The sequence below is a fragment of the Lineus longissimus genome, chromosome 3, assembly GCF_910592395.1.
Source record: "Lineus longissimus chromosome 3, tnLinLong1.2, whole genome shotgun sequence".
NCBI lineage: Eukaryota > Metazoa > Nemertea > Pilidiophora > Heteronemertea > Lineidae > Lineus > Lineus longissimus.
This window is the reverse complement of record NC_088310.1, coordinates 1,386,378-1,413,732: the sequence shown is the minus strand read 5'-3', so window position 1 is coordinate 1,413,732 and position 27,355 is coordinate 1,386,378. Positions and strand designations below refer to the sequence as shown.

The 27,355-nt window shown below is 43.3% G+C and overlaps 3 protein-coding genes and 1 long non-coding RNA gene across 8 annotated transcripts; 2 read left to right on the top strand and 2 right to left on the bottom strand.

Annotated features, from left to right (window-relative positions):
- The first annotated feature begins 3,973 nt into the window (after positions 1-3,973).
- LOC135485255 (uncharacterized) lies at positions 3,974-5,904 on the top strand. The gene is made up of 3 exons (XR_010446537.1): positions 3,974-4,138; positions 5,210-5,359; positions 5,799-5,904. It is a non-coding gene; the product is annotated as an uncharacterized LOC135485255 (long non-coding RNA).
- Positions 5,403-10,604, bottom strand: LOC135485253 (gamma-glutamyl hydrolase-like). Its single transcript, XM_064767101.1, has 10 exons — positions 10,549-10,604; positions 9,685-9,879; positions 9,427-9,541; positions 9,078-9,128; positions 8,599-8,683; positions 8,320-8,485; positions 7,582-7,688; positions 7,215-7,308; positions 6,699-6,836; positions 5,403-6,339 (listed from the first exon to the last, which is right to left on the bottom strand). The coding sequence occupies exons 2-10, from the start codon at positions 9,830-9,832 to the stop codon at positions 6,218-6,220; spliced, it is 1,026 nt and encodes a 341-aa protein (XP_064623171.1). The 5' UTR covers positions 9,833-9,879; positions 10,549-10,604; the 3' UTR covers positions 5,403-6,217.
- LOC135485251 (DNA topoisomerase 2-binding protein 1-A-like) lies at positions 10,297-24,440 on the top strand. 5 transcript variants are annotated; one of them, XM_064767097.1, is made up of 33 exons: positions 10,297-10,491; positions 11,593-11,682; positions 12,113-12,255; positions 12,537-12,582; positions 12,754-12,840; positions 13,225-13,406; positions 13,541-13,668; positions 13,802-14,020; positions 14,184-14,356; positions 14,549-14,712; positions 14,957-15,082; positions 15,315-15,448; positions 15,736-16,010; positions 16,326-16,438; positions 16,817-17,014; positions 17,181-17,667; positions 17,874-17,999; positions 18,235-18,324; positions 18,486-18,608; positions 18,979-19,233; positions 19,508-19,576; positions 19,736-19,972; positions 20,065-20,171; positions 20,420-20,460; positions 20,839-21,037; positions 21,229-21,373; positions 21,570-21,639; positions 21,864-21,979; positions 22,317-22,517; positions 22,842-22,961; positions 23,111-23,299; positions 23,602-23,735; positions 23,873-24,440. In XM_064767097.1, exons 1-33 carry the CDS (start codon positions 10,447-10,449, stop codon positions 23,943-23,945), a joined length of 4,905 nt encoding a protein of 1,634 aa, XP_064623167.1. In that variant the 5' UTR covers positions 10,297-10,446; the 3' UTR covers positions 23,946-24,440. The 5 variants fall into 5 exon arrangements, with proteins under 5 accessions (XP_064623167.1, XP_064623166.1, XP_064623169.1 ...); XM_064767096.1 differs by having other exon boundaries at positions 10,298-10,491; positions 20,062-20,171; XM_064767099.1 differs by lacking the exon at positions 10,297-10,491 and adding an exon at positions 10,941-10,958 and having other exon boundaries at positions 20,062-20,171.
- On the bottom strand, positions 24,435-26,695 carry LOC135485254 (cell growth regulator with RING finger domain protein 1-like). Its single transcript, XM_064767102.1, has 6 exons — positions 26,575-26,695; positions 26,154-26,290; positions 25,846-26,023; positions 25,506-25,650; positions 25,194-25,301; positions 24,435-25,073 (listed from the first exon to the last, which is right to left on the bottom strand). The coding sequence occupies exons 1-6, from the start codon at positions 26,682-26,684 to the stop codon at positions 24,753-24,755; spliced, it is 999 nt and encodes a 332-aa protein (XP_064623172.1). The 5' UTR covers positions 26,685-26,695; the 3' UTR covers positions 24,435-24,752.
- Between the last annotated feature and the right edge of the window lie 660 nt (positions 26,696-27,355).

Here is a 27,355-nt window from a genome sequence, read left to right as displayed (position 1 = left end):
TCGTTTCCTTTTGTGGCGCCCATTAATATTGCATGTTATGGACTAATATGATGTTGGATGTTGGCACTTTTTTCCTTGGTCACGGTTTTGCGTGAGCAAATGGAGGTCTTTGGCCAATAACACTAAGCGACTGACATTTTGAATTACTAGTTGTTTAATGTGATGGTTGAATTTTGTCATGGACTCATGTCACCAGTCGAATGGATATTACACCTAATTGCTAGCGTTCGTTCATGGACATGTCATCGGCGAAGTACCGCATATCCAATGGCACATCTATCGTAAAAAGGACTTGGACTCGTACAGGTAGCTCTTCATTTTATGGTAAGTTATCGTTTTCTATCACCGTGCCCTCACGAATCAGAGATGAGATAAAGTATTCTGTAGTTACAAGTTGTTGGTTGTTCTGAAGTGATGATCACAACTGAAAAGGACCAAAAGTGGACGCCGTTCCGAAACACCCATGTTGGCCCAGACTGGCAAAGCCGTTTCAGTGAAGGATCTATTTTGGAAAATGTATCAGTAATACTTCAGATCATAGTAAAACATGGAAGAAAACCACCATTCGCCAAGAAAGTTGTCAAGTGATTGGCTTGAATTCAACCGCCAAATCATTTATCAGTCTCCTCTGAATAGATTTAATAATTATCATTTTCCTTTCCAGAATTATGCAGAAAAAAATACAATTTGAGGAGGAGAAACAGGCTGCCCTCAATGAACTTGAAAGGCAGCGCCAACTTTCGTTGATGAAGCACGCGCAATGGCAGATGTCACAAAAACTGAAGAGATTTAAGATGCATCAGACAGTATCGAAGGTCAAGGTCAGGGTAGCTCTCAGCGGAATGGAGGATCAAAAGGAGTACGACATTTGTGACCTTCTTGAACAGTCTCAAGGTCGCGAGGGTGATGCGAATAATCCTTTGAGGCGGTCGACGTCTGTGCCTGATATTCTGTTGGACGATGAACAGTTAGACGGAGAAGGAAATGTACAAAACGATGTAAAAATGGATAGGCTGAAAAGCGCCCCTGCTCGGCACTCCTCGGTCCGGAGCAGGGAAAAACAAACCCCTGATGAAATCATAGAAACAGTTGGTCTCCGTAGGAGTATTTCGCTTGGTTCTGTCAAAGTCCGGAACGCGCGGCTGACTGAACCTGAAGCTATTGACTCCATAAGGCGACCGCGCAGGACGAGTGACGAGAGGACATTGCAAAGGTTGATTAGCAATGAGGTTGAGAAGACCAAAGCCAAGGTTGGACCTACCAGCAGAAGACGTGCGGTGAAGCAGGAGTTGTCCATGGGTGACATGCACAACATTGATGTCCCAAGTGCGGAGGCTACAGTGGCAGTGAAACCAGAAACACCAAAGGAAGCGAAAGAGGCTGACACAAGGAATGATGATGATGCTGACAAGTTCCAACCGCCTTATCCTGTTCACTTTCCTAAACATGGGGAAGACGGGAAATGTGCTTGTTGTACGAAAAACAACGCGGAAGATGAAGCGAAGTCTTCTGAATCGGAAAGTGTGGTTGTAATCGATAAGCAGAAGGAAATAAGACAAATATCTGACCATGTGAAAAGCAGGCAGGTCAGACCTAAGCTTCCACCCGCCATGAAGGTAGAACAGTTGTTGCCGTTGCGTTTTGAAGTTGTTGGTAATGTGCTGCTGCCGAAAGCCTTAGCTGAATCAAAATTGAATAATATTGATACTCCTAAAGGAAGGCCGTTGTCGGGTTCTAGTAGAGGTTCGATGAGTGAAAATAACGAGAGAACCAAGGGTGTCCACGTGAGACGTACGCCGTCCAATGAGCGCTTGGCTGACATGCTCTCAGTGAAACAAAATGAAAAGAAGGCGCACGTTGAAGTTCAAACTGGTGGAAAACTGTCGCGTGGTACTGCTGTCTATAAGTTAGACCTTTCCTCTTTGGCCCCAAAACAAAAGGATGAAAGGTCACGGAAAATTAAAGTGGAAGAACAAAATAATTACATGGGACATTTTTCAATGGGCGACAGTAGTCAGGGTTTCCCAAATAAGACAATATCTAGAGATTTGATAGGACCTAGTCCGTACGCTGCTTACGCGAGGAAGTCAGTTAGGGCAAAGCATGGTGGCGCAGGGCGGGCCAGATCTAAAACAAAGGTTAAACAAGAAGAGACGGACATGGAAAAGGCGTTGAAATTAGCAGCAACATTTTATCATTTGCGCTCTTCGAACTTTAAAATCTTTGATGACAGGAAATATTTCGAAAATAATGACATTGCTTCGGTCGCTAATGGAGTTGACTCAAACGTAAATGGTGACATTGCGGAACGAAATATTGAAAATCCTAGCAATGATGTCGAGCAGCCAACATTGCCAAACAGTGGGCTGTCTTCCGATGATGGGAAAAACTTGAGCAGTGAGGTCGATGGAAATTCCGAATCTGGGCAATCTGGCTCAGCCCCTGGTTATGTCAAAGAAGTGACGATTATTCCTAGCAAAAAAACTATCTTGAAACCGGTATCTGAGGGACGGCCGCGATCAAGCGCTAATTACATCATGACACATGGTGATACGGATGGATTAAAAATGTTGGAGAACCCAGTCGGGGCGATGGCAGCGCCAATGCGTGATGTGAGATCCGTGGCCGCGCAGGATTCGCTGATGAGGCAGAAACTGGTCAGTGGTGTCGGGGGTCGTCGGTCACCGGGACCAGCACTTCAAGTGATTGGTCACTCAGCTGGACCCACAACCCCGCGACCACCAACCTCCATACTCCGCCGGGCCCAGTCCGGTCACTCGATAAGGTCAACCACAGGTTCCTTAATGCAGGACCGGCTGTTTATGTTCCAGGAGATGAGGAACCACTTGAAAAAGCACGTTAGGTTTGATGTCACGCCGCAAAATACGGCAAGGAAACAGAAGAAAAGGAGCGTCAAGTTGATGGCTTAACCATGGTCCTATGTGAGTGTGTGCCTCAATAAATATGCCACTTCATCAACTGGGATATCACACAGGTTTGAAAGAAATGTAGGTGTCCATGCTGACGTGAGACATTAGGTTTTCTCGATGATGGGTCGTAGCAACATTTGGGGTAAGAGGGGGCCCATCAGCAGCATGTTTCTACTGTAAGGGTTTGATCAGGTTAGCAATGTCAGAATCTGTGAGCATCTTTGGCAATGTTTAAGACCGTGGCAACAATCTTAATACAAACGTTTAGTGAATATGATCTTACATTCAATGACTGAGGACTGACATTTCTGTTACACCGCGGTATTGCTTAAAAATTGTATTCCAGCTGATTACAACAGACTTTATCTTTTCCAGAAACACCTTTGTATCAAGCTGTTTTGTTTATAATGTTGATAATGTAGCAGTGGTATTCTTGTCCCGTATCCCGCACTCCTCACACTGTACAGTCGTACCCAGTGGAGTCGGCCTCGCCTCTTCCCAATGAAAAAGACTGAAGAGGATGCAGGAACCGTGGCCATGCTTCTCTGCCCTCATACCTTGTCCAGTCTCCAGCTTGTTTTGTGGTCTTTGCCATATCGGAGCCATTGTGCTAAGATGGTGAGAGAGGCTATTTAAATTGTTAATGAGGCTCCTGCTGGCTAAGACAATGGCAAAGCCTGGGTGCACAGATGGAAGGCACTGAAGTTTCTAGTTGATGATAAAGGTTTCGAGCAATCACCTTTACCAAACAATTGGACTCAATGACAAAGAAGGAGACTTTAGGACTGATGTTCATATAGTGATCAACACCATTGCAATGACTGCTTGATAAGACAGCCGGATGGCCTATTTATAAAACTTGGCCATGTGAAGGCGTAGACATGTCATGCAGCAATTAAGTCAATAAAATGTCAATAGAAATTAAAAAACTCTTGAGTTGCAACCGACTCTCACGTGAACTGAAGAGATACTCTCAGCTGCTTGTATTTACTGTTCGCAGCATTTGTAAATATCCTGACTGTTCCCATGCCCAGCCTCTAAATGGCGCCGACCAACTATTTGATATAAGAGCAGTTCAATCTATGCATGCCAAATAGCTCTATTGTCTGGCTGAAGGCCATTTATTAGCTCGGCAAGGATCACATCATCACGATATCACCATGGTGCAGAAAGCTCTTCTCTTGTGTCTGCTCGTCAGCCTTATCATGGTAAGTTTTTTTAAATATTTGCCTTAATTACGGCCAGTGGTGATTCAATTGAATAAACCAGTTACGGCCACAACGAATAGATTCGCCCGAACCTTCTGTTAAAAGATTTTTACAGGGGTCAAATGCACTGATTTCAGTTCCTTTCACCCCTCAGTTTTACCAGCCACAGAGGATTCAGGCGAGTCTATTGTGACCCGTACCCGATCATGAATCACAAATGCGGTAATTGTGGCTTTTGTTGTTGGCTGAACTCCGCATAGTTTGCCGTTTTCTTCGCCAATCCCCTCACCATTGCAAGTTATCCCTCGGTCATTCCTTCAGAATGACAAATTCCCTGGCTGAAGAACCTTTCAAGAGACTCGCTGCAGGATGATGCCATTGGTACCCTTGGTTTGTTTGGGCTAGTGTCACCTTTTCAGGTTCTTGCTGTGAATTATTCTTGTGAAACGTTCTTCAAATTTATCAACCTTCCTTGAACAACGAAAATATTTGCTAATGATACAAACTTATCAGCCTGTGCTGTCTTCAAAAGGAAAACCGCCGTCGGATTCTAAATAATGATATTTGGCATATTATTCGAGTTGGTCCCTAAAACAGCGGGAACACAAACGCCCAACACGAACAAGGTCGTACATTAATTCACCTAGTTTACTCTCTATGGTTATACAATGTACCTATTAGTAATATCAGCAACTGCTGATAGTACATGTATCATATTTTATCAATTATTACACCAATATATACTTCACAATTCCATCCATTCGAGTAATTGAAAGTACAATGTATCTATGATGATGGTGAGAAAGTTCCTTTACCGCATGCAGGCTCCATGTGGCTCTAATAGCTATCTTGCGATGTCCAAATCTTTATGAGCCTGATTATTTGAGAAAGCTTGATTATTTGAGTCACAGAGTTAAACACTCGACATTATTCGAAAGTTTATCATTCGTTGGCCTGAGGCTGACATGGTTGAGCTACTCTCCGGGGGCTATGGACCGGCCTCGTTCCTACCTCTCCCATAAATGAACCAATCAACTTATCAGCAGCCCACTCCTCTCTCCCTTAATTTAGGTGACGGTTACTGCCAGAGGTCACCCAGCGGTCAGAGAGTTAGCCAAACCATCCTGTAAAAACGTCAAATGTCGCAGAGGCAAAGTGTGTGAAATCGTGGATCTGCCATCATGCGTGTTTCCACCGTGCATAATTGCCAGATGCGTTCGGGTAAGACATAACAAATGTTTCTAGACGTCATGCGCAGCGGCATAACCAATAGTGATCTGTGTTGGCAGGGAGAATATCAGACTGACCTGGTTCCTGTCTTGACGACCAATCGGGAGCCTAAGTTTCTGCACCGATGTAATAGTCACCGGAAACTGACCAATCACAAGTTGTTATTTTGGGGCGATCGGTAAATTTGGGAAACGTAAAATACAAGAGTACGCTATATTGGCGTGGTACAGTCTACCTTTATTTAGCAAAATAGATAACTCATACACAAATAGCTTTTTTGTCTGATATCTCATTAGCTTGGACAATCATCTTGCTGCAACCATTCAAATTAATAGCCCCTGATGATAAAATGTTGACAAATGAAGTCAGTTTTGCATGCTGTAAATGCAATGCCAGGATTGCTTTTATGTTTTTCCCTTCTTTTCTTCAGGGCTAGCCACTTTCGGATGTCACTGGATTTTAACAAACATGGAATACAGAGGTTAAAACCGGCAAAAGTCTGTTGTTGTTACTTAATAAATGTCAATCAATAAGAATCAACACGCAGTTCGACCACTTTTTTACGCGTGATACGGCTTTCAGCCGCAACACGTCACATTTACGACTACCAACGAGATACCAGTCATCTTTGCTCGCCAGATTTGCTATAGAAACAACCAAACATGGGGTGCATTGTTCAGTATGTACGTACATGTACCTGAACATGTACATTTTACATGTTCGGTCGGCATACGGACATCAAAGGCTGTCTCCGAAAGGTACAGCTAGTGTCCGTCACAGTCCGAGACGGAATGACAATTTGCGTTATAAGTTTGAATATAGTGCCTGAGTATTTGACCGGTTTTTGACTTAGTTTTCGGGGAAGATGTATCTCAGGTAGTGCTTGAATGGTATCCTGACTGGGTGATGATTGTCAATCAAGACGGAAGCCTCCTCTGCCGTACTGGTAAATCTGTGGTCGCTCTTTCGGGCTGAAAGAGTAGGGAATCCTAAAGGTTTACGAGAAAAGTCTAATCGCTTTAGGCCTTTGCTTTGAATGTTAATTGAAGGAGTCATTAATCACGATTCTTTGCTTGCAAAACCATGGAATTGGTTGCATCATCATCATCACTATTACAGCATCGGTGGCTTTTAATCCTGACGGATCTTTTTCTCAGTGGTGGTCGCTGACATTATTGTGAGTGTGCTTGGAAAGAAAAAGTGACGGTAAGCGATGATCGCATGATTATGATGACAATGATTAAATAATCTGAATCAGCTGTAACAGACCACTCGCGAGGCTGTTATGTATAATGTCCGTAGCTTTCGCTTTGCTTGGCATGATCTTTACCTTCATTCACAAAGAAGTTGGTGAAATACTGCCCTACTCTGACGGACTCGCTGGTGAACAACTCCGTGTGCCGCGCTCCCATCCCAAAGATACCCCTCTCAGCGTGCCACTGGACGCCATAAAATGGGTAGTCCTTCGCTGGAATGAAATAATCATTGATGGCTCAAAAATAGAAGATGCCGCGGACGTCCAGTCATCCAAGCTTCAGTGAGAATGGTGCTTTCACTCCGACGGCTTATAACTTAAACCCCACCCCCATCCATCAACGCACCCACCCAAGAATCTAAATATGTCGTCCGAGCGCTAATCAGGCAAGGCACAATCCCTCGGGTCGTCCAAACTGTTGAAATTTGTAACTTTACCCGGAACAAGGTGTACGTATTGCTAGTCCTGATCGTCTTCCCCCGCACTCGGAAACCGAGCACGATGGCAATGGTGATACCGGTGGCTGTTTCCATCTTGCTGTTTCTAATTGAAAAACACACTGACTGCTGATAGGACGATTAAGATACTTGCCTTCCATCGTAGAGATGAATTCGAATCCCTTCCTGTCAGTATTCGTAGACAAAATGCTGAAAAACGAGCTGAGCTCTTCGGTGGTGTTGTGGATCTGAAGAAAGATATGAGGCGGAGTCAGCACGGGTGTGATCCGCGGCTATAAGCAGGTTCAAGCGCGCACTTGAGGTTCTCAACACAGCGCCAGGGAATGACAGTTTCGTGAGAAACCAAGACACGCGTTTCCCGGTGACTTAATCAAACGGGCAATGCCGTCATACAACACCACCTGGGCCTGGTAGTTCAAAACACATTTTGTCACTAACGCTGGTGTTAACTTAACTTGATGTTAGTCTAAGGGCTCAACTCTACTGATGAACATACGTACCCATGGAGGAACACAGAACTTGTGCTGGTTCGCTGTTATGTTTTTCTCCGAAATTATTTTCACTAAGGAAGGATCCATCGACTTGAAGAGACGACTGGAGCGGAAATCTAGGGCAGAAACACTCTAATCAGAAATGCTATCGGGCCAAAGCAATAAACTGAATGATGATAATCGGAACATGACTCGAAAGTGCCGCCACATCTGCTCCCAAACATGCAAATAGTCCTTTCAAGTATATCTTTCTGGGCTGTGAAAATGTACCTTTAAGCGTAGATGAGTCCAACGTAATCATTTCTGACGGAAAGGCATCATTCTTACCATTGCTTCGTTGAAGAGCGAGAGATTGATTTGTGTTCGATTATGTTTTCAAATGGGTCATTTGAGGACAACACGTCACAACCAGAAGCCAGGACAATTTAAGGCTACTTTGATTTCTTGCTTGAAGGTTCAATCACTGAAGTGCTGTCAGAGGATTTCCCTTTGTCACATGAGTAAGCGGAAGGGAACACAAATGGAGAAGGAGGAGGTCTTCGAATTAAAAACGTGACAATCTGATTAACAGCCGCCCTAGCTAATGGCAGCAACAGAAAAATGAACGTCAGTAAGTGTTGTCGAACAGTGTTTCACCTCATTGTTCGGGGAACACCAGGCAATATTGACACGTTTCACTGCTTGTCCACTTTGCCAAGTTCCCGGTGTTCTTCAGACGTGAGGGAACACTAATAAACATCAATGTACCTTTGGTAAAATTGAGTGGGATCATGTACTCTTTCGCATCGCATCTCGTCAACGAGGCGTATTTGAACCCTGGGGCATCGTCCATCCCTTCAGTTCTGAGGGCGTTCATCAGTTGGAAGCCAAGACATGTCCCCCAAAGTGGAAAGTAGCTCCCTGCATCGTTGTACTGGAAGGAACAATTCGGCAATCATGATAGGAGCTAATCATTTATCTGGTAGAGTCGAAAGCATGATAATGTTGCGCACCGACCTAACAGCCTTGGCGTGAGCATTTACTTACCTCTAGGGCAAGCTGATTGATCTTCTTTGCAGCCTTGGCGTAACCGGAGATTCGAAGGTTTCTCCCCCCACCTGGGAAGAGTACCCTGTAACAAGCAAACGTATTAGTGCAATCAGTGCCTGTGATGAGTGCCAGTGTGACTTCTAAGAGGTAGGTGGGTGGGCTGTGGTGTTATAAGCGGGGGACAGACCAAAACGGCCCGACTTTAGCGTGACTCGGGAAGATTTGGGAGGGGCATGAAACTGCTTCGGGATTGGCAAAATTACCTGTCGTCATTCGGGAGGGAGCCTTAACGGCGCAACATTAAAGTGTGATTAGAAAGGATTCCTAATAGTCCCACAGACAAGAATTCAAATGTATACTGGTAGTAGCGAAGGTGATGGATGACACGGTCGAAACTGGTGGGATGATGAGAAGGCCATACCCGGGGGCCATACTTAAAGAGAGTACAGAAGTGTTGGTCAACCGATCGTACTTACCCATTTATCTTACTGGTGATGTCTTCATAGTAACTGTCTGGCTGGTTGGGTCTGGAAAGAGATCGGTCAGATATAGTCTGCTACAGAGCGTTTTCCGCGGAAAAACTACGTTCGCGGGCCAAGCTTTTCGTTTAGAGATTACCTAAACTTGTGCAGTTGGCGTCTGGATGTTTCAGCTTCCATGGCCCCAATTAAACCACGTTTTTGGGTAATTTGCACTACCAAACCGTGTGATGACGCGTACATTTATTACGCAAGTCGATAATTCTTTGTGACTCAGACAACGTGAGCTTATGTGGAGACAGGCTTCTACTCTGTGCCTGCTTTGGCCCGTTTTGGTGAAGCCTACCTTATTGGGACGACATTGGCGCCACCTGCTTGCAGCCATTTCACATACTGGGCCAGAATGAATGTTGTTCCAAGTTCGGCGCTTGTTGGATAATTCGTTTTCTGCGTCAAAACACCTGAAAGTCAAACGTTCTCGCACTGTATGAATTTTTTTTATTTCAGAAGAGGTCATCGCCTCTAGTGTCAAAATTGAAATTGCAATGAAGCGATCATATTCAGCCAATACGCTTTTCTCACAGAGTAATTTTAAGTGTCTTACCAATGACGGGCAAACGGTCCCAGCTGCCCAAATTATCCGAAGTTTTCGATTCCTGGTCATCGATAGGAGGTGTCCCAGCTGCTACATGAATTGAAGCAGGGGGCATGAGACACACGAACAGAAATGCGGCACTTGTCCACACGAGCATTGTCCCTGAATATTCGGCGAATTTTGAACTTGTGAAAAAATTCCACTCTGAAAGATGAAAAAATGAAAAGTCGATATTTTTTTGGCAATTGTTTTTTTTCTGCTCAAAATGAAGAAACATCAGTCCCAAAAAATGTTTGGCTTTGAAAATTTTTCAGAATTTTGAACTTATGAAAAAATTCAAAGTTCGCATCTAGTTCAGAAGTGACACAGTAAGCGACTTGACCGTAGTGTACTCTAATGTAGTACCCGGTAGTCCCCAACTCGGTCCGAGTTGGTGGGCCGAGTAGGTCATACACCATCTTCAGGTACCGGAGGTGGGGCCCCAGAAAAAACAGTTTATTAAATTTTGTCATGTTTGGCGTGCTATATATTTTGCCGGTCTATTTTGCCTCACGGTGCCGTTTGAGAAAATATGGCCGCAGTTTAGCTTTGGTCGGCGGCCGAAACAAAAATAACAGAATGAAATTGCGCAATGAGGTCATGAAGGTTAAGGCATGTAAGACATGTAAGACAAGATCACCATTGTTTTTACATGTTTTAAGCAGTTAAATTGTCAATGTTTGACCGCGACGCATCAAATACTGCGAGGGGTTGTGAATCTGAAATTAGTATATGATATTTCGGACAGTCGGGCAAGTAAATGGTGAAAGTAAACTGGTAAGTTGACAACGGTTTTGACGAAATTTGTTTTGATAATCGACAAATTGGACAGACCTTGATATTTCCACTCGTCTTTTCAGCCAACTGGCAGAAAAATCTCAAAATACGCCCCCTTGGCCCCCTATATCATGCTATTGTCAAATTAGCAAAATTTCAAAATTAATTTTTTCATCAAATAATTTCTTTATATCTGTAGACTTGCCACAGCAAATTTTTTTTCTTCAATACCTCTCCAAAGTACTTGATAGTTAAAAACATACTTAATTGTGTCTAATTGACAGATCTGGAACCTCCAACCTATGAATATTCATTGGTGGTAGGGGCCTAGGCCAAGGCCAGTAGGCCTACTATAATACTATTGTCTCAAACATGTCAAACAAAAATAGGCCTACAGCCGGTGTGCAAGGGTATAGGGCTGATAGTCCGTGTAACAATAGCCCGCATTGGCATTGCTAAATGTTTTGGTAAGGGTTAGCGGTACAATAGATCATGCTGCTTAATTGGTCAAATACAATGCTACCGGACTACACTATGACTCCAGGGGGACTATATCCGCTGTCACACCGGCTAGGCCTAGGTTCCAAGGCTTCAAATTTGTCAACAGATGTCTTAAACTGGTCAAAGTCATTGGTATCTCACTGTACCTATTTCTATATATTGTACTTTTTCTTCGCTTGGGTAAATGATAACCTGAACTTTTGTATTTGCGAAAAAATCATCTGATCTGATGTTCAATGTTGTTTTTGACATAGACCCAGGGGTAGGGAAGCCTAGGCTGGCTTCACTAGGGTCAGTAGGGAAGCCTGCCCTAGGCTAGCCCATGATGATTGCCCTATGGCTATGGCATGATGATGGCCTGGCCCGGGCTGACAGTGGACTAACACGACTGACTTGACTTTGGGACAGGCGGCCACCCCTCTCGGCCTCTGCATGCAATGCAAATTCATGGTGGTAAATGAGGGCTGTTCCCGAGTATCTATGTTGGATGGCAACCCACAGTGACAGGCCACACCCCACCCTCCCATGTCCGTACTCGTTCATGTACATTTGACTTCACTTGACTTGCAGGTAAATTTTCATTCTCTCTTTTTTTCTCAGCGTTGGGTCGAAATCACAATGAGCCATCAAGTGTTCTGTGTGAAAAGTGACTGTGGAAAGCCAAGTGGTATCCTTCAGAAAGCATTCAAGGTCAGTGAGGGGACATATTCCAGCGATTCGCCTAAATCCAAACACCACATTTCTTTAACCTATCGACAAAAATGAACCAGGTCCTGGGCCCAAACAAAAGAAATGCACGCACTCTGAGCATGTCAAAAGGCCTAAGCAATCTTCAGACAATGCCATATGATAAGCTACTGTGACCCATTGTTCCACTTCCAGGTGAAACCCATGACTGGTCTGCACCCAAGTAAACTTCTTTGAAATCCTCAATTTCAGTATTCATGAATGACTGCTTGGTGGGGGCGGCAGTGTTCTCTGTTGCCTGTTTTGCTGCTCTGTAATAGTCAATTAGAATTGAACACCTGGACAAAAAAATATGCTGGCCACTGGACCAGAACATTGACTGGGTACAGTAATGAGACGAAGCCTTGCTTGTATGATTTATCCCATCTTTCAGGCTCTTGCTGACTCCGACCTCGCCCCTGAATGGATTGAGGCTGCAGAATGTCTTAAGTTGACAGAAAAGAGGTCACAAGTGGCTTTCATTGCAGATCCCTTTGAAGGTGCTGCATTTGACCATCTCAGTGACTTACATAACAGGTAGGTTCATTTCACCTTCAAGAACATGCCCCATCTTCAGGCCTTTCAATTGCATAAGCCTGGTCATGCACAGCTTCTGTATTTAAAGCTAGTTTTTAAAAAGTAGTAACATCTCTAATTTTCATAGCAGGACTGTAATTTGTACGATCAGTCAGCTTCTTACAAAGATTTCGAAGTGAAACTTAATTGGCTGATTCAGTTTCCATCCATCTTGCACCTCTTTTAATTGACAGCTGTCTGTCTGCATCAGAATTATTGATTAGGTTTTCTCATTCTTTTAGAATCTATGGCCCGCCATGCATCCTGGAGTGTCTGCAGAAAGCAGAGGTATGTATATAAGTTGACCATACCTTCTTTAGCTGGAATATCTAAAACTAAACTTGATTTTGTGAAAAGTGGAAAGTAGACGTAGTTTCGAGTAAAGCTACATTCATAGCAAATGTTTGTCACCAGGAAATATACCTTTGCTTCAGATTGAACATTTTTGATCATTCTCAGGCATTACCTAAAGCAAGCCATCCAATCTACTCAGTGACGATGAAGGGTCTGAGAATATGTTGTACTGGAGTTGACACTCCCAGGAAGGTAAACTTATTAACAGCAATGAGAACAAGCTTTCTAATACTAAATTGGTATCTTCTTTTGAGTATACCCTGTCATGATCAAATTAGAGTAAGAAAAGATATGCAACAGAGGATGAACCTTGCAGTGCAGAATTACATGACCTACATAAGCAAGCACAAACCCAAAAGAAACAAGCCACAAGTGCAGTTGAAGGAAGCAGGAGAGCCATCTTTACTTAAAACTGCAAGTGCTTGGTTCTTACACGATGAGAATGATCTGGGTCTGGATTCACCAGTCTCATGGAAATCATTTAAAAGAGACTGCCCTTCCATGGCCAGGGGAAAATATCTGTCAGAAAAACCAGGTGGAGCCACTTTAACATAAATCTTGGTATCCATATTTCAGAACAACATAGAAAAGTGTGTGAAGTATATGGCAGGCCAGTTCGATAGTGTTTTCACGGAGGCAGTCAGTCATCTCGTAGCGGGTAAAATTGGTTCAAAGAAATACTTGGTTGCAGGTAATCTGCAGGTGAAGATAATGGCACCAGAGTGGGTGGATGCTGTCTGGGAGGCTTGCTCAAAGAGGTGAGTGATAGTTTGAAATGACCGCAAGTGTTTATTTTAGAAGTCATGGATGCACAATTTGTAGTAACCGTTAAGTTGTTGACCTGTGTGTCTTTTTGCATGTGTATTGATGCTATTTAACTTATCACCTACAGGAGCATAAGCATAGATGATGATGAATTTACTCGGCTGCGCTGCCCGATATTTAAGAATGTTGTTCTGACGGTTTCTGGCTTAGATGCCCATGAGAGACAAGAGGTGAAGATAGCTGTTCAAAGGGAAGGTAGGTTGATTAGAAAATACCAAATGATTTCCAAACAGCAACCTGAAATCCTATCTGCCAGCAGAGACAAAACCTATGGCAGTCAGCACTCAACCCTCCTAATATGGTTTCAAGTCTCACTCCTCATTTATAGGTGGTTGTTACACTGGTGAAATGAAAGTCAACGACTGCACCCATCTCCTCATCAAAGAGCCGAAAGGCCAAAAATATGAATTTGCCCGGAAGTGGAAGATCCAAATTGTCGATCCTAAATGGTTGCGTGATTCAATAGAGCGGGGATATTGCCTGGACGAAGCACTTTATCCGGTGAAGTTGGGCAAGAAGACGTCCACACCATCAAAGGACAAGAAGAGTAAGTGGTCTCCTTGCTGTGATTAATTGTAAGAAGTTGTCCATGGTGAACAAACTGCAGAATCATTTGTACAGAGAATCTTAATTGATGAGTGAGCCATGACAGTAAAGGCTTTACTGAATCCCCAGCATCCACTTTCTAATCTTGCATCTCTTTCTTACAGCATCTCTGGCCTGCTTCGATACAACATCAAACCTGAGCTCCATACATAACTTCTCCTCAATGTCATCGATCACAACCCTCGATGAGACAGCACAGGCAAAGATACCAAGCGGTCCCTTTGATAGTTTAGAAACATCCGTTTTCAAAGGAGACATGTTCTTAGATGGTTGCAAGGTTAGTATAGATGTGAGCGATGAGTGTTGAATTGACGCCTGTCATTTTGGAGCAGCGGTATTGTAGTGGCCGGGTGCCTCTACCTTGATGGAAAGGTTGGTGGTTTTAACCCCTGACAGGGCCAGTTCAAGGGGTGAGCCACATCAAGTTTAATGGGTTATTTGCAAAGGACCTGATTTCGTTTATTTTCAGATTTTCCTGAGCGGATTCAACAGTGTCGAATTAGAGAAGTTACGTAAGGTAATCAACCTTGGTGGTGGGACGAGGTTTAGTCAGATCAATGAAAGTGTCTCGCACGTTGTGATCGGTGAAAGGGATAAGGAACATATCCAACAGCTAAAGGCAGCACCTTTCAGGTAATCAACAGATCCAAGATGAACCTTTTCTTTGTGTCTTTCTTGAAATACTGAGTCTGACATGATCAGAGTCAGCACTCTGCACATCTCTTGCATTTTATTCCAACAAGATGTGTATCAAAAACTATTGTGGATATGAGGCCCTGTAATTCATTCTCTGATTTAATTTTTGGAGAGACTACATTTTGGTCAGCTTGATGCCATGTATTAGCTATGATTGTATTTCTCTGCTCCATTGTTACAGACCACATGTGGTTAAAGCCGCATGGTTGATCGAGAGTTTCCAGAAGGGTGAACTTCTGCCCGAAACGAACTACCTCTGCTTGGACTTGCCACCAGTTATCAACCCACTGTCACCTCCTCCCAAAAGGTATGTCGGAGGCAGTGATTTTCTCCTCGGGATGATGTGAGAGTATGCTGCAGTCGGAAAGGAGGCCCACATAGCTCTCGAGGTGAAATGATTCTGCGGTGTTTTGTTCAGCTTTCATATTGGTGATCCAGGACTAATTAGACTAATTGTAATTTCAGCCACAAATGAGCATTTCAACTTCAACCATGTACCTCCTGATCATTTTATCATTTGAATTTTGTTCATATTGCAGCAGGAAGGGATCTTTTGTAAAGCCAGCACAAGTCAGGACTGAGAAGCCTGCTGCCATATCAAAGCCACCACCAGCCTCGGAGATGGGTTTGGAAGATGACATGCAACAACTTCTGGTCCAGTACATGCCCAAAGGTAAGTGGTACAGGGGCTGTTTATTGTGAAATCTTAATGTTGGATGGTGAATGTCTAATACAGTGTTGTTTCGGCCAAGTTACTCCGACTCTAGCCACCGTTGAAGAAGGAACTCCTGAGTTAGAGTTTAAGGAGAGTGAACCATCCGCTATAAACCACTCAAACTTTTTTGGTTTTGGCTTGACACAGAAATCTAGTTGTGCATGTATTTTTGCATGCACTGATGATGCCTGACTCTTCTTGATTGCGCCCAGACATGCTTATGTGTGAGATTCTTTATACTTCAGGGGATGCTACTCACGATGGTGATGTCACTCAAGATCCAGATGTAACATGTGAACCACAAGCAGAAGAGGAGGAAAGCCTCATATTCAAGGGCCTTCTCTTCACCATCCTAGGCTTTGCTTCAGAGCAAGAAAATGAATTGGTTGAGTACGTCCATGAAGGTGGAGGCAGTGTTGGGCTGCCGAGAAGCCGGGCTGTGCCAGACTATGGAATTGTTCCGGTGTTTGGGTGTCCTGTCAATATTACTGTCAAGGAGGTGGTCACCAATATATGGCTGGTAAGTGCCTCTCATAAATTTAAGTTGACTTTGTACAGCAGCAGTAGTTCTCGGTGATCTTTGATACATTTGATGAGGCTTAAAGCCAAATGGAGTTCATGTTGAGATGTTGCCAATGGGGATGTAGGACAAACAACAGTGACAAACATGTAAGGCTTGGTATCGGTGACCTGTATCAAAGTGGAATGGCAATGCCTCACAGTTGGGGCACATCATTCTTGCAGCCTTGGCAGAATTAATTCAAGTTTGTTGGACAGCCTAAAAAGGCTTGGTGAGGTCATTGCATTTTTCATCATCAATCTCTCTTCATTTCAGCAAATGTGTATTGAAGAAGATACATTGGTGCCTGTTAGTGGTGAGGTGTTATTTCAACCAGTGCCTCGAGCCCCTGATGCTACACCTCTGATGGGATGTGTGATGTCCATCAGGTACGTCATGGCATTCCTGCCAACAAGCTGATGTGCTTCAACTTGTCATCTTTTTTTCACACCTTGCTTGTGACATGCGCAATCCTTATTAAACATCAGGTTGAATCTTACACCTGGGTTGAAGAATCATAAACGGCAGTTTATCTTGGTCTCCCTTCGTGTTTAAAGGTAGAAAGAGGGGTAAATAACACCTGGATTTAGCAGCAAGTTGAGATACATGTTAGAATCGGGGCATGGGCAAGGGAAGCCATTGAGCAACACTTTACACACACTCCTTCTTATGTCCCGAGAAGTCATACCTGTCGGAGAAACAAAGCATTGAGTTGATCCATTATGGTGTTGATAATGTATCATTTTCTCTCTCCTCCCATTATGCAGCAGTTTTAGTGGTGTTCTTCGCGACTGCCTCCTCCATATCGCCGAGGAGCTCGGTGCTTGTGTGCGGGAATATTTCAACAAGAAATCTGTGAAAGGCAAGAAGGGGAGCACACATCTTCTCATTGGCGTCCCGGAGGGATTAGAGGGACAGAAGTACCAGGCAGCTATTAAGTGGGGCGTACCTGTTGTAACAAAAGAGTAAGTTTTTTCGCCCAACATCGTCGTATCGGAGACTTTTTTTTGGCAGTGATGGTTTTTGATAATAGCTAACGTATTTAGGCAAGTGGACGAAGCATAGAAGTAATTGTATGATGGTGATATCTTCTGTCCTACGTGGAGTGTCATCTATATTGTCTCGATCCAGGTGGTTATTAGAGTGTTGTCGGACAGGCAAGAAAGTGCCTGAAGAACAGTTTTCCCCTGCAGCGGTAATGGCTATAAAGGAAGAGGCCAGATCTAGATCAGAACATTCAGAGGAAAGGCGATTATCAGAAGTTACTCGGACTGTTACAAACAAAAAAGAGGAGCAAAACCAATCGAGGAATAAATCTGTAATAAATGCTGGCTCATCTTCCCCTGCCACAACTCCTATCACCCAAGTCGAGGTGAAAAAGGTAGAAAAGCAGCCGATTCCATCCACAAGTGGATCTGAAGTGCTTGTAACACCAGTTAGACCCAAAAGACAATCATTACATACAGGAGCAGATGCGACGCTCTCTTCTCCTCTCGGACACTCAACCCCACAAGCTGGACCAAGTAAGGATTCTCCTGCTCCGACTTTCAAGACGCCTGTTGGGACTGGGAGGAAGAGTATAGCGACACCGAAATCCCTGGCCAATCTAAGAGTGAAGGTGAGTAGTTATTAGCTGTACTTCTTGTATTTCTAAGCCGGAGGTAGACAGGAAAATTGGTTGATTGGGAAGTCACTAGCCAAGATGCTTTACAAGGGAAAACGGGACCTGGCTATTTTGATCATTCATTTTTGCTTTAATAAGCTTCCTCACATCTAACTTCTTGGCAGTATGTTATATTTGAATCCTCTGCTTCGCTTTTCCAGCAACTACAGGACGAGAGCATGTCTGACAGTAAGATAACCCAACTGAGCCCGCATTCCCGAGGCATCGATTCACCATCAAAGTTCCTTGACCCAAATGTAGCCTGGCAGCCTTCCTTTGACTTGACTGTAAGTACATTTTGGATGAAATGTATTAAGGACGTATTCCGGAGCTGGGCTCAAAGAGAACATTTGCTCTCAATTAAAATGTAGCTTATATGCAATTACCCGTACCTATGTCAAGCTCAGTCACCAGTGGTAAGTGTCAACACCAAAGTACCTTTTCACACAGTTCATGTTGTGGTTGAGAGACCATCCCACATCAGTCCCTACCGGTTATCAAGTTCCTGTTTGTTGTTTTCAGGATATCTTGGCCGGTTTAGCAACTCCTGAAGGTCAGGTTCAGCGCAGTGAGAGTGAGAGTGAACAAAAGGAACGTCGCAATTCCAGTATGGTAAGTTTAGTCTGGCAAAGAAATTATGAAATTCCCTTTGCACAAAACTGGATGTGGGCATTTGTATAGTGAACTATTTGTACAACCTACATGTACTCCCTTTATGCCAGATGCCTCAGGTGTAGGAAGATCTGTTAGCATTGATGGTCTTTTTGTTCCAGGACCTCGATGAGTTGTTCAGTTATCATTTGGCACTTGGAGTTAAAAATATGATGGCACAGACGTCTTTTGGGGAAGGCACAAAAGACGATGATGGCGAAGAAGAGGAGAAAAAAGATGAAAAGGTAATCATTTACTTTTTCAATTCTTGATAAATTGATCTCTGTCCTAAAATGTCATAAGATGACTACTAGGGAGGAAGCTCAATGTTTGACATGATGATGCAAGACTTCCTTACTAACCAATTTGACCCTCAAAGCATATAAACTCAGACAAGGGTGGCATTACCACAGTCTTGCAGGATGCAATACGCACTGACCTCAAACAGGCTAGACTTGGACCCCTCCATGGTGTGAGACAATTTGCCTGTAGCAACCTGCTCCTGACAAGGCCAGGTGGCCGAGGATGAACACGATGAACTGATTGCAGCTGTGGGATGTCACCAGACTACCACAGTTGCAGCTCCGATACTTATTGAACATGATTATTCTTCAGGTTGATCATGGCGGTGGAGGTGACTCTGATTCCAAACCCCTCAGTGGTGTTGTGTTAGGTGTGAGTAAGAAGCTTAACGCCCGACAAGGGGAATTGAACAACCTGGCCGCCTCGTTGGGTGCAGACTATCGGTGGTGCTACGATCAGTCATGCACTCACTTCATCTTCCAAGGCAGAAGTAACGACAACTCAAAGGAGTATAAGCTTGCGAAAGAACAAAAGAAGTACATCGTTTCTCCACACTGGTTAACCATGGTAAGATTTCTCTCCTTTCTGGTTTCGTTCAAACTCTCTGAAATGCCATTCACCAACTCCCTAAAGGATCTTCTCTGTATCAAGGCACTTTCTTGTGACCCTTCTCTCTATGACCAATGACCAACTTGCTGGCTAGCCTTCAGCAGGTGCTGCTTGCCTCCTGTGTCTCTTGACAATGATCTCGGTATCAAAAAGATTCTAACACATGACCTGCAGATCAGTCCGAATCTCTCTGACCAACAGCTCTTTCACTCTGCATATGCTTTTCTTTCAGTGCCTAGAGCAGAATGCCAGAGTTGATGAGAGCCTTTTTCCGCACAATTATAATCCGAACATGTCCTTGGTGAGTAATACCAAACACAATAGCTCTGGTGGAATGAAAAGTTGCCCTAAATCCTTCAAAAGTGGAGAAGAACCATTGTTATTGGTTCAGCAGTTTAGTTTGTAACTTAAGTTCCTTGCTTTTGATGTTCCCAGCAGTTGATTCTGTTGTGTTTTTCAGCTGGTAGTGTCAACCAAGGGAGACACTCCTTCAAAGGGAACGCGGCGGTCAACCCGTCACACCGCCAAACCACAGATTCCAACCACAGCCACATTGACACCTAAAGGAGCAAGTCGCTCAAAGTCTCAGTCAACATCCGATGAGGAAGATTTGGAGGATACAAACGTTGATGCTCATGGCAGACGGCAAAGTGATGAGGAGCGGAGAGTTCCTGATCCTGAAAAAGGGGATGAAGATGTGAGTCTGATGATTTGTAAAATTATGTGACTTTTCAAATCTGCACAGTTTTGTCAGTATTCACTATACATATTCTTGTTCTGTCCTAGAAGGAAAACATGTCTAACTCTGACAATCAGAAGAAATCCGATGGTACAGGCTCCCTGGAAATGCAAGAGGCTGTCAGCAAGCAGTTAGAGGACTTCATGGCTGAAAACAAGTACGTAGATATTGGTTTCAGGGTTTGTGGAATGAATAATGAGTACCATTAAAAGGCCAGTAGGTCAGTGTCAAGTCTTCACCAATTTGGACGCGTCATTTTCACTTTTGACCTTAAAATAAGCTAAGGTTCTTTCTCAAAGGAGATTCTGAGATTGAAAGACGACTGCGAATGTCATTAGATAGTTAACAAGATAATGACACTCTCTTTGATATATCATTCCAAGTACTTCTTTTGTTACACTACAGAGGTCAGCGTCCTGGTAGAAGAATGAGCAAACGATTTAACTGTAAGTTAATTGTTTTGATTGTTTACTGGTTGGCATTGCTGTAGTATCTTTGATTTATAGTGTATACAATGTATGTAGACATTGAGATGCATGGTATTGCATGGTGGATTAGGCCTACATATACATGTCGTTGTGTTCAGTTCTCATATTGGTACTGTTGACATATCCAGACAGTGCATTGCATAGTGTCACAAACATATCACTTCTTGACTAAAGCTGTCTAGGAATCTTGAGCGCTGGAGAAGTTCATGTAGCTTACTGCCTGTCACCTTTTTCGAAATAAGGCATCTGTAACATTCTGAATGAGAGTCTTACATGTTGCTCTTAACTGAAACAACATTTGCCGCTGAATATCTTACAATGTTTGACTGTTTTCAGCCAATGGTTCTGAAGAGAGTGTGGGTTCCTTTGATAGTATCGACAAGTCACGTCCACCATCGCGGCCCAGGTCAAAGCTAGCTATTCAAAGTGACAACAACAGCGCAAAAACGACCAGGGGAAGTTCTGGGAGCTCTAAAACTCCGGAGCCGGAATGTTCACAGCATGTTGAAGTGACGTGGGATGATCCGATGGGGAGGTGGGTAGAATGTTGCTTGAATCCATCTCATATCTTTGAATAACGTTGATGCATGGTTTTGAACTGTATGGCCTAATGTCATGGTAGCTTATACATGTAGTGCTTACCAGTTTGTTTTGACATACATCCATCCCTTTGGTGACTTGTACATGTACTGTACATTTTGATTCAAATTTTGTGTTTACTTCCAGACAAGAGCAGGAGAGGCTAGCCAGCGTGTTACACAAGCCGTACAGCCCGACCCAGGAATCATTGAGTCCCGTCCCTCCTGGTTGCGGAGAGGATCATGCCAACACATCAGAGAGAGTCGACTATTCAAGTGTCATGACGTTGAAGGTGAGAATATCTTCAGAAAATGGTGTAGAAGTTGGAAGAATTGGCTGAGAGTACATAAACTGAAGATAACATGTTGTCATCCAAGGAGGGGTAGGACTACTCAACCTCGACTTCGTCCTGACTACCCATCTTTGACACAATAGATATAACAGTCAATGATTTCACTATACCTCTTATGTTTCTACTTTTGTTACAGAATTTTGGGCCTGTTAATTCTCCACAGCCTGACTTCAAACCTCCACCAACACCTGAAGCTCCTCCTCTTGGTAAGTTGAATGCTATTCTCTCCATTAGAATTCTACATGTATCAGTCCACTATCATGGCTTTTAAGATATGATGTGGAATTTTATACAATGAATAATAGCCTTCCTTACCTTGTTGAGAATCTGACATGAGTTGTCATTGTCAGGTACGAGTTCTACTTAATTTCGACTTTTAAGTAACCACATTCTGTTCTGATGTTTGTATCTTCTTTGTCTCCTGTTCTAGCATTCCCCCGACCCAAACCTCCAGCCACGGCAGCGCCCCCTGAAGCTATTATTGCCCTCGACGATGAACGGATGAAAGGGCCACCAAAGTTCCTCTTCTCTGGAATAGATCCTTCAGTAAGTACCGGTTTTATTTGTTTGCAACTAGCTAGGGTCATTTTGCATTTTGGGACAGACAAGTTAATTCTTAAAGGGAAACTTTATGCAGGAGCCAGGTCGGTCATAGTTACACAAACTCACTGATTTCTGTCTCACAGTGCACTCAAGCTATAATTACTGATAAATCAAACACAACTCGGCCCCCTCAATACTTGGCCTAGTCACCTGAACTGACCTTCCATCCAAGACGAGGCCAGCCACAGAACTGTCCCAAGTATGCTAGATCTTTCCCAATGCGTTGATTTTCCTCATCAATTGAAATATGTGAGTTAAAATGTTGTGTTCATCCCCACAGGAGCGTACCACGTACGGTGCCCTCGTCGAGCAGCTAGGTGGACAGGTACATGATGGCCAGTTCTTTGACAAGTCATGTACACACCTGGTTGCGGGGAATTGTTCGAGGAATGAGAAGTATTTGGCAAGTGTAGCTGCTGGAAAGTGGATTCTACATAAGTCATATCTTGAGGCTTGTAGGGAGGCTGGGGAGTTGGTGAAGGTCAGTCGTAATTTATTTATTCCTATGACATCTTGAGTTTCTTGGTTGCTCTTTGTAATGAAATGTAGAACAGTGATTATGGTCTCGTTTTCTTCTCTCTTCTTATTCATGTTTGCCAGATAGGCGCTGTGACTTTGAGGATAAAATCCGCTGTTCTTAAGAACTGTCAAACTCTTTCAAACAGCTGTTCATGTCATTTGCAGGTATGTGGGCCATTGTTTTCAGACCTGTCCAACAGATTCCTCCTAGTTTTCTTGAATGTTCTCTTACCGAGCCGTACGATTCTGTAACCTAGACTGCCACGTGTGTTATGTTTATTTTCAGGAGGACGATCACGAGTGGGGCAGCGATTCCACTGCTGCCATGAAGAATCTAACAACACAGAATTTGAACTTAGCTCGTGCTGCCAAAAGGTGGCGTGTCAAGCTTCAAACAGAAAGAGCGGTAAGTTTTACTGTATTTGTGCTCTGTGTTCAATTTCAACATATCAGAACACCACTGTTTATCAGGATTTGGTCTAAGTAATGACCACCTGATGACGATGACGATGACGATGACGATGATGATGAAACCTCATTTCTATCTTCTTTTAGCATGATCCGCAGTGGGTAGGTGCGTTCCAAGATTGGGGTGTGATCCTCTGCTGTGGTAAATCTCGAGAGGGTGGTTTCAGGCGGCTTCTGGAAGCCGGTGGAGCCAAGGTGCTTTATACGCGACCTCCGTTTACTAACCTCCAAGATGCAATGTATGCTTTCATCGACCAGACCAAGATTGACTATCAGGTTCGTCTGCCTCCTTCTCTCCTGTCTCATCCTTGTCTTCAAATACTCTCTGATGAGATGGTGTTGCTGGGGCTTCTATGATCGACCTGAAAGTTGTGCAGGTTTTTTGTGGCTGCTTTACTCTTTAGTGCCCATACCAGGACAAGAAACATTTCATCCATGTGAAAAACATGCTACGGATACGAGCTTCAGATGGACTCTTCCACACAGGTAGAAGACCAAGTCACCAAGGCAGTTCTAAAGCATTTCCAGAAATGGTCCACTTGGCTATAGTCTGTTATGTCTTGTCTTCTGTCTTCCAGATTGACTTCCAGAGACTAGTGCAGGCTGGCGTCCATTGTGTGAAACCAGACTACATCTCATCCTACCTCCAGAGTGACCCCCACCCTCGCGTCGAAGACTGCTATCTCCCCGAAGTCCGACAATATCTCATCAGGTGAGCCTTGGCCACTCTCGACTAGAGCACTATTTCCAATACTTTTTTGCTTGGGGCCTCGTCTAACATAGAGAAAGCCAACATTTGATTTTGAAGGAAAGGTCTCTACCGGTAATTGTAATGTTTTTATTTTCCAGTTCCTCAGGATCAAAGAAAAGACAGTCATCAGATTCTGGTAGTGACGTTGGAAAGAGAGCCAGGCGGGAATGAACAATCATAAACACATCTAAGGTGATGTAAGTGTCCTTGGAAATGCCACTGCTCTGGAGAATGGTGTGTAAAGGAATCGATTTCGAGGATGAATGATGACATTGCTGATCCCTTCGAGGTAAAAACTGCATTTATCTCTATATAAACTTCATGGATATGTTACAGTTGAAGTTTAAACATTGTGTGACTTCATGGAGATGGTCCAGTTAAGTTCAAACATTTTGTGACCATGTGGATGTGACTGTGAAAGGAATAGTCATCACTTGTGCATGACTCGTGAGGACAAGCCTTGTCTTGTCAAATTGAACTTTCGGGTTTCCTGATCTCCGAGCTGTACCACTAGTGTTTTTGCTGGTCTGCAGTAAAGGTACATTTGTTCTGATCAACAGTTAAGCTGCACACTTTGATGGTTAGCATTATCTGAATATGGTGTGAATACGTTTTATATGAAGTCAAATAAATGGACATCAGTTACTTATTTATTGTATTATGGGACTAGTACTGTTACTCTGTTGTACATTCGACTCCTGTCTTTGACTGGAGGGACGAGTCCATCACATGAGCATTCAGTGCTAACTGCAGTGAACTCTGCTTTAGAAAGATCACAATCAGTGACTTGTGACTCCTATGATATTGTTCCCGATTCGTCCCACTAGTTTTAAAATGAGAAAAGAAGAAAAAGTATAGGGTGACAGCATTGAGTGGTATAATATGGCACATACACATCGATGACATATATGAATATTTACTTTACAATAACTCGTTGATCTAGCCAATTCGAAAAACCTAATTATCACAAAGATAGCACTATGTAAATCCAAACATGTCATTCAGTCTGTCATTCCAGTGTTCAAATCTCTCGCCCCATGTCATATTTGAGTAGTCCACCTCTTCTGGTGGAGCTTGCACTTCCCCGCCCTCAAATCCATCTAAGAAAAAGAATGAGTCTATATTTCCGCGGCACATGGGGCACTTGTCCACCTTCTTGAAGCAGCTGCCACAGATGCAGGCGTGCCGACAAGGCAGTAGGGCCCGGGATGCACGAGCATTCTGGCAAACAACACAGTCTCTTTCCTGTTGGTCGTCCTCTGCTTGACTGGAGGCCTCGGGCTGATTCACATAGAGTTGCTGCAACAAGAGACAAGATACTTTTACAAAAAACCTCCCAATTTAGAAATACAGAAAGCTTTGAAAAGTAATGATCTTCTAAATCGCATCTTGCATAACCCTTGGGACTCTTTTACTGACCTGTAAAGGACAAACCTGTCCCGTATTTGAGATCACAAACTGGTAAACTATATGAGATGTTCCTGTACAAATGGAATCCTTCAGATGAAATATAGTCACCATGGCAACCTGAAATTCATAAATGTGAAAATTATCAGAACATTTGAAACGTAGCCATACATGTAGGAACTAGGGACATACAACTCATTCTTGAAGTTAAAACCCCAACCTAATGAATCGTGTCTTGTAATGCTAGTGGTGAGGAATAATGGTAACAAAATTGACTGTCTATTCCTAGTATTGAAGTAGTTAACTAAGGATACAGGTACTTACAACATTTGGGTCTTCCTGCGAGGGTGTATCACATGGGACTAGAATTACAACTAATGGGTACTTCAATCTTGGCGGCTGCCCGAGTTCCTCCTCTGTGATTGAATCACACATGAGATGAGTTGTGTGGGTCTCCCCAGGCTCAAATCTGACAGCTATGTCAAGGAACTTCACATGTATACCAGACTTTAGCCAAGGCCTTGGTTAGTAGGATCTAAATAACTGCTGGGTCAGTATGATAGAATAAACAACATCCAGTTGTCAAATACAATGCGCTACAAATCTCTCATCATAAGGAGTTGGAAGATACTACTTGTCTAATAATATTCTCTGGTAAGGATACACTCTTGGCTCATCTTGAACACAACACTGTTGAGATGAAAACATTGTCCTATCTTTAATCTCCGATAGGATGATTTGCCAGTGTCGTCTTATCTTGATGTGAACACTGTTCAGATCTAATCCCCAGTAGGTGTAAAGTTCGCTCTGCTGATTACAGTTCAATGTACAATGGACACCATCTGTAATAAATGTACACAAGATTAGGAAACATGATTAGCTTGTAACAGCATCCCCTCAAGATGACTTTCAGTGCTGCAACCACACAACATGAACCAAGTTTATTCAAAAAGTAGGACTTCAGTGGCTCACCGTTTAAAGAGGAAGACAAAGGCACATCCAGTGTCAAAATGAAGGGGTTATTCACACCCACCATTCGAGTCATTGGAACAGCTACTGGTTGTGACTGTGGCTGGTAGAATCGATTTGCAAAGTGATCTCCATTCAACCTGAAGCGAAGATACAACTAAGTAATTGTGAGGATATTTAAAAGATGTCAAATTGTGGTCACAATGCTGGTTCCAGTCTCTACCGTTTATTGTTGTGTCTTCGCCCGGTGAGCCTAATCAGACAGCGGATCAAAGTCTTCTTGCAAGGTAAATTTCAGTTCATACTTTCACCGATAGGTGGCCAAAGAATAAAAGCAAACAGATTCATCAACTTCAATCCATTTGTTTACGTTTTACGGATCAGAACATAAACTTTCAGTGAATTTATAGAATCAGTACCTAACCTAACAATGAATATGACCATGCCACAAAAACAAATCAAAATGAGAACTATGGAGTAGAAATTTGAATAATTTAGGAAGGAACTGAGAGCTGACGAAAAACTGTCCCCCATAGTTATCACAGGTCATCTGCAGACCTTACATTTGTGACGTTCTCTGCCAAAGAAATGAGATTTTTGGACAAAAGCATAATCTTCAATGGCACATTTTGTGTCATATACTTTGTATTCAAACGGTTCTTCTTGATTAGAACTGTTCTTTTTAAATTCCGTGGTAGTTTGAAAACGGGTTACTTTCTTTTGGAACAACCTGTGCAACCTGTCTGTGGTCAATGTTATTTATGGGGCGCCGTTTGTAAATTAATGGAGTTTTGCTTTCGACAAAGACGAGACCTACAGTGTATCAGTCTGAGCTGTCCTTTCCTATCTTATGGGTCTGTAAAGAGCCATACCTTCTATACCTCAGAGATTAAACGCGCATAAAAATTACATGGTACTTGTATTCTGTAGGCCCTATTGTATCCTTCTTTGTAGGGCCTACGTTGTCATTATATCTGTCTACACCATGTATACTCGTTTATTGTATTTTCAACCGATAAGCCTTGCAATCAGCTGATGCTTGAAACCAAAGATCCTCTATGATAGCTCCAACCTCGCGAACTTTTTTCTGGATACCCCGGCTGGCATCGGTACATCAGTCATCTGACGCTCTTTTAACTTGGGTATGACTGAGGACGCGGTTGACCTGGACAATATGCCCGAAGGGCTCAACACCACAACGGCGA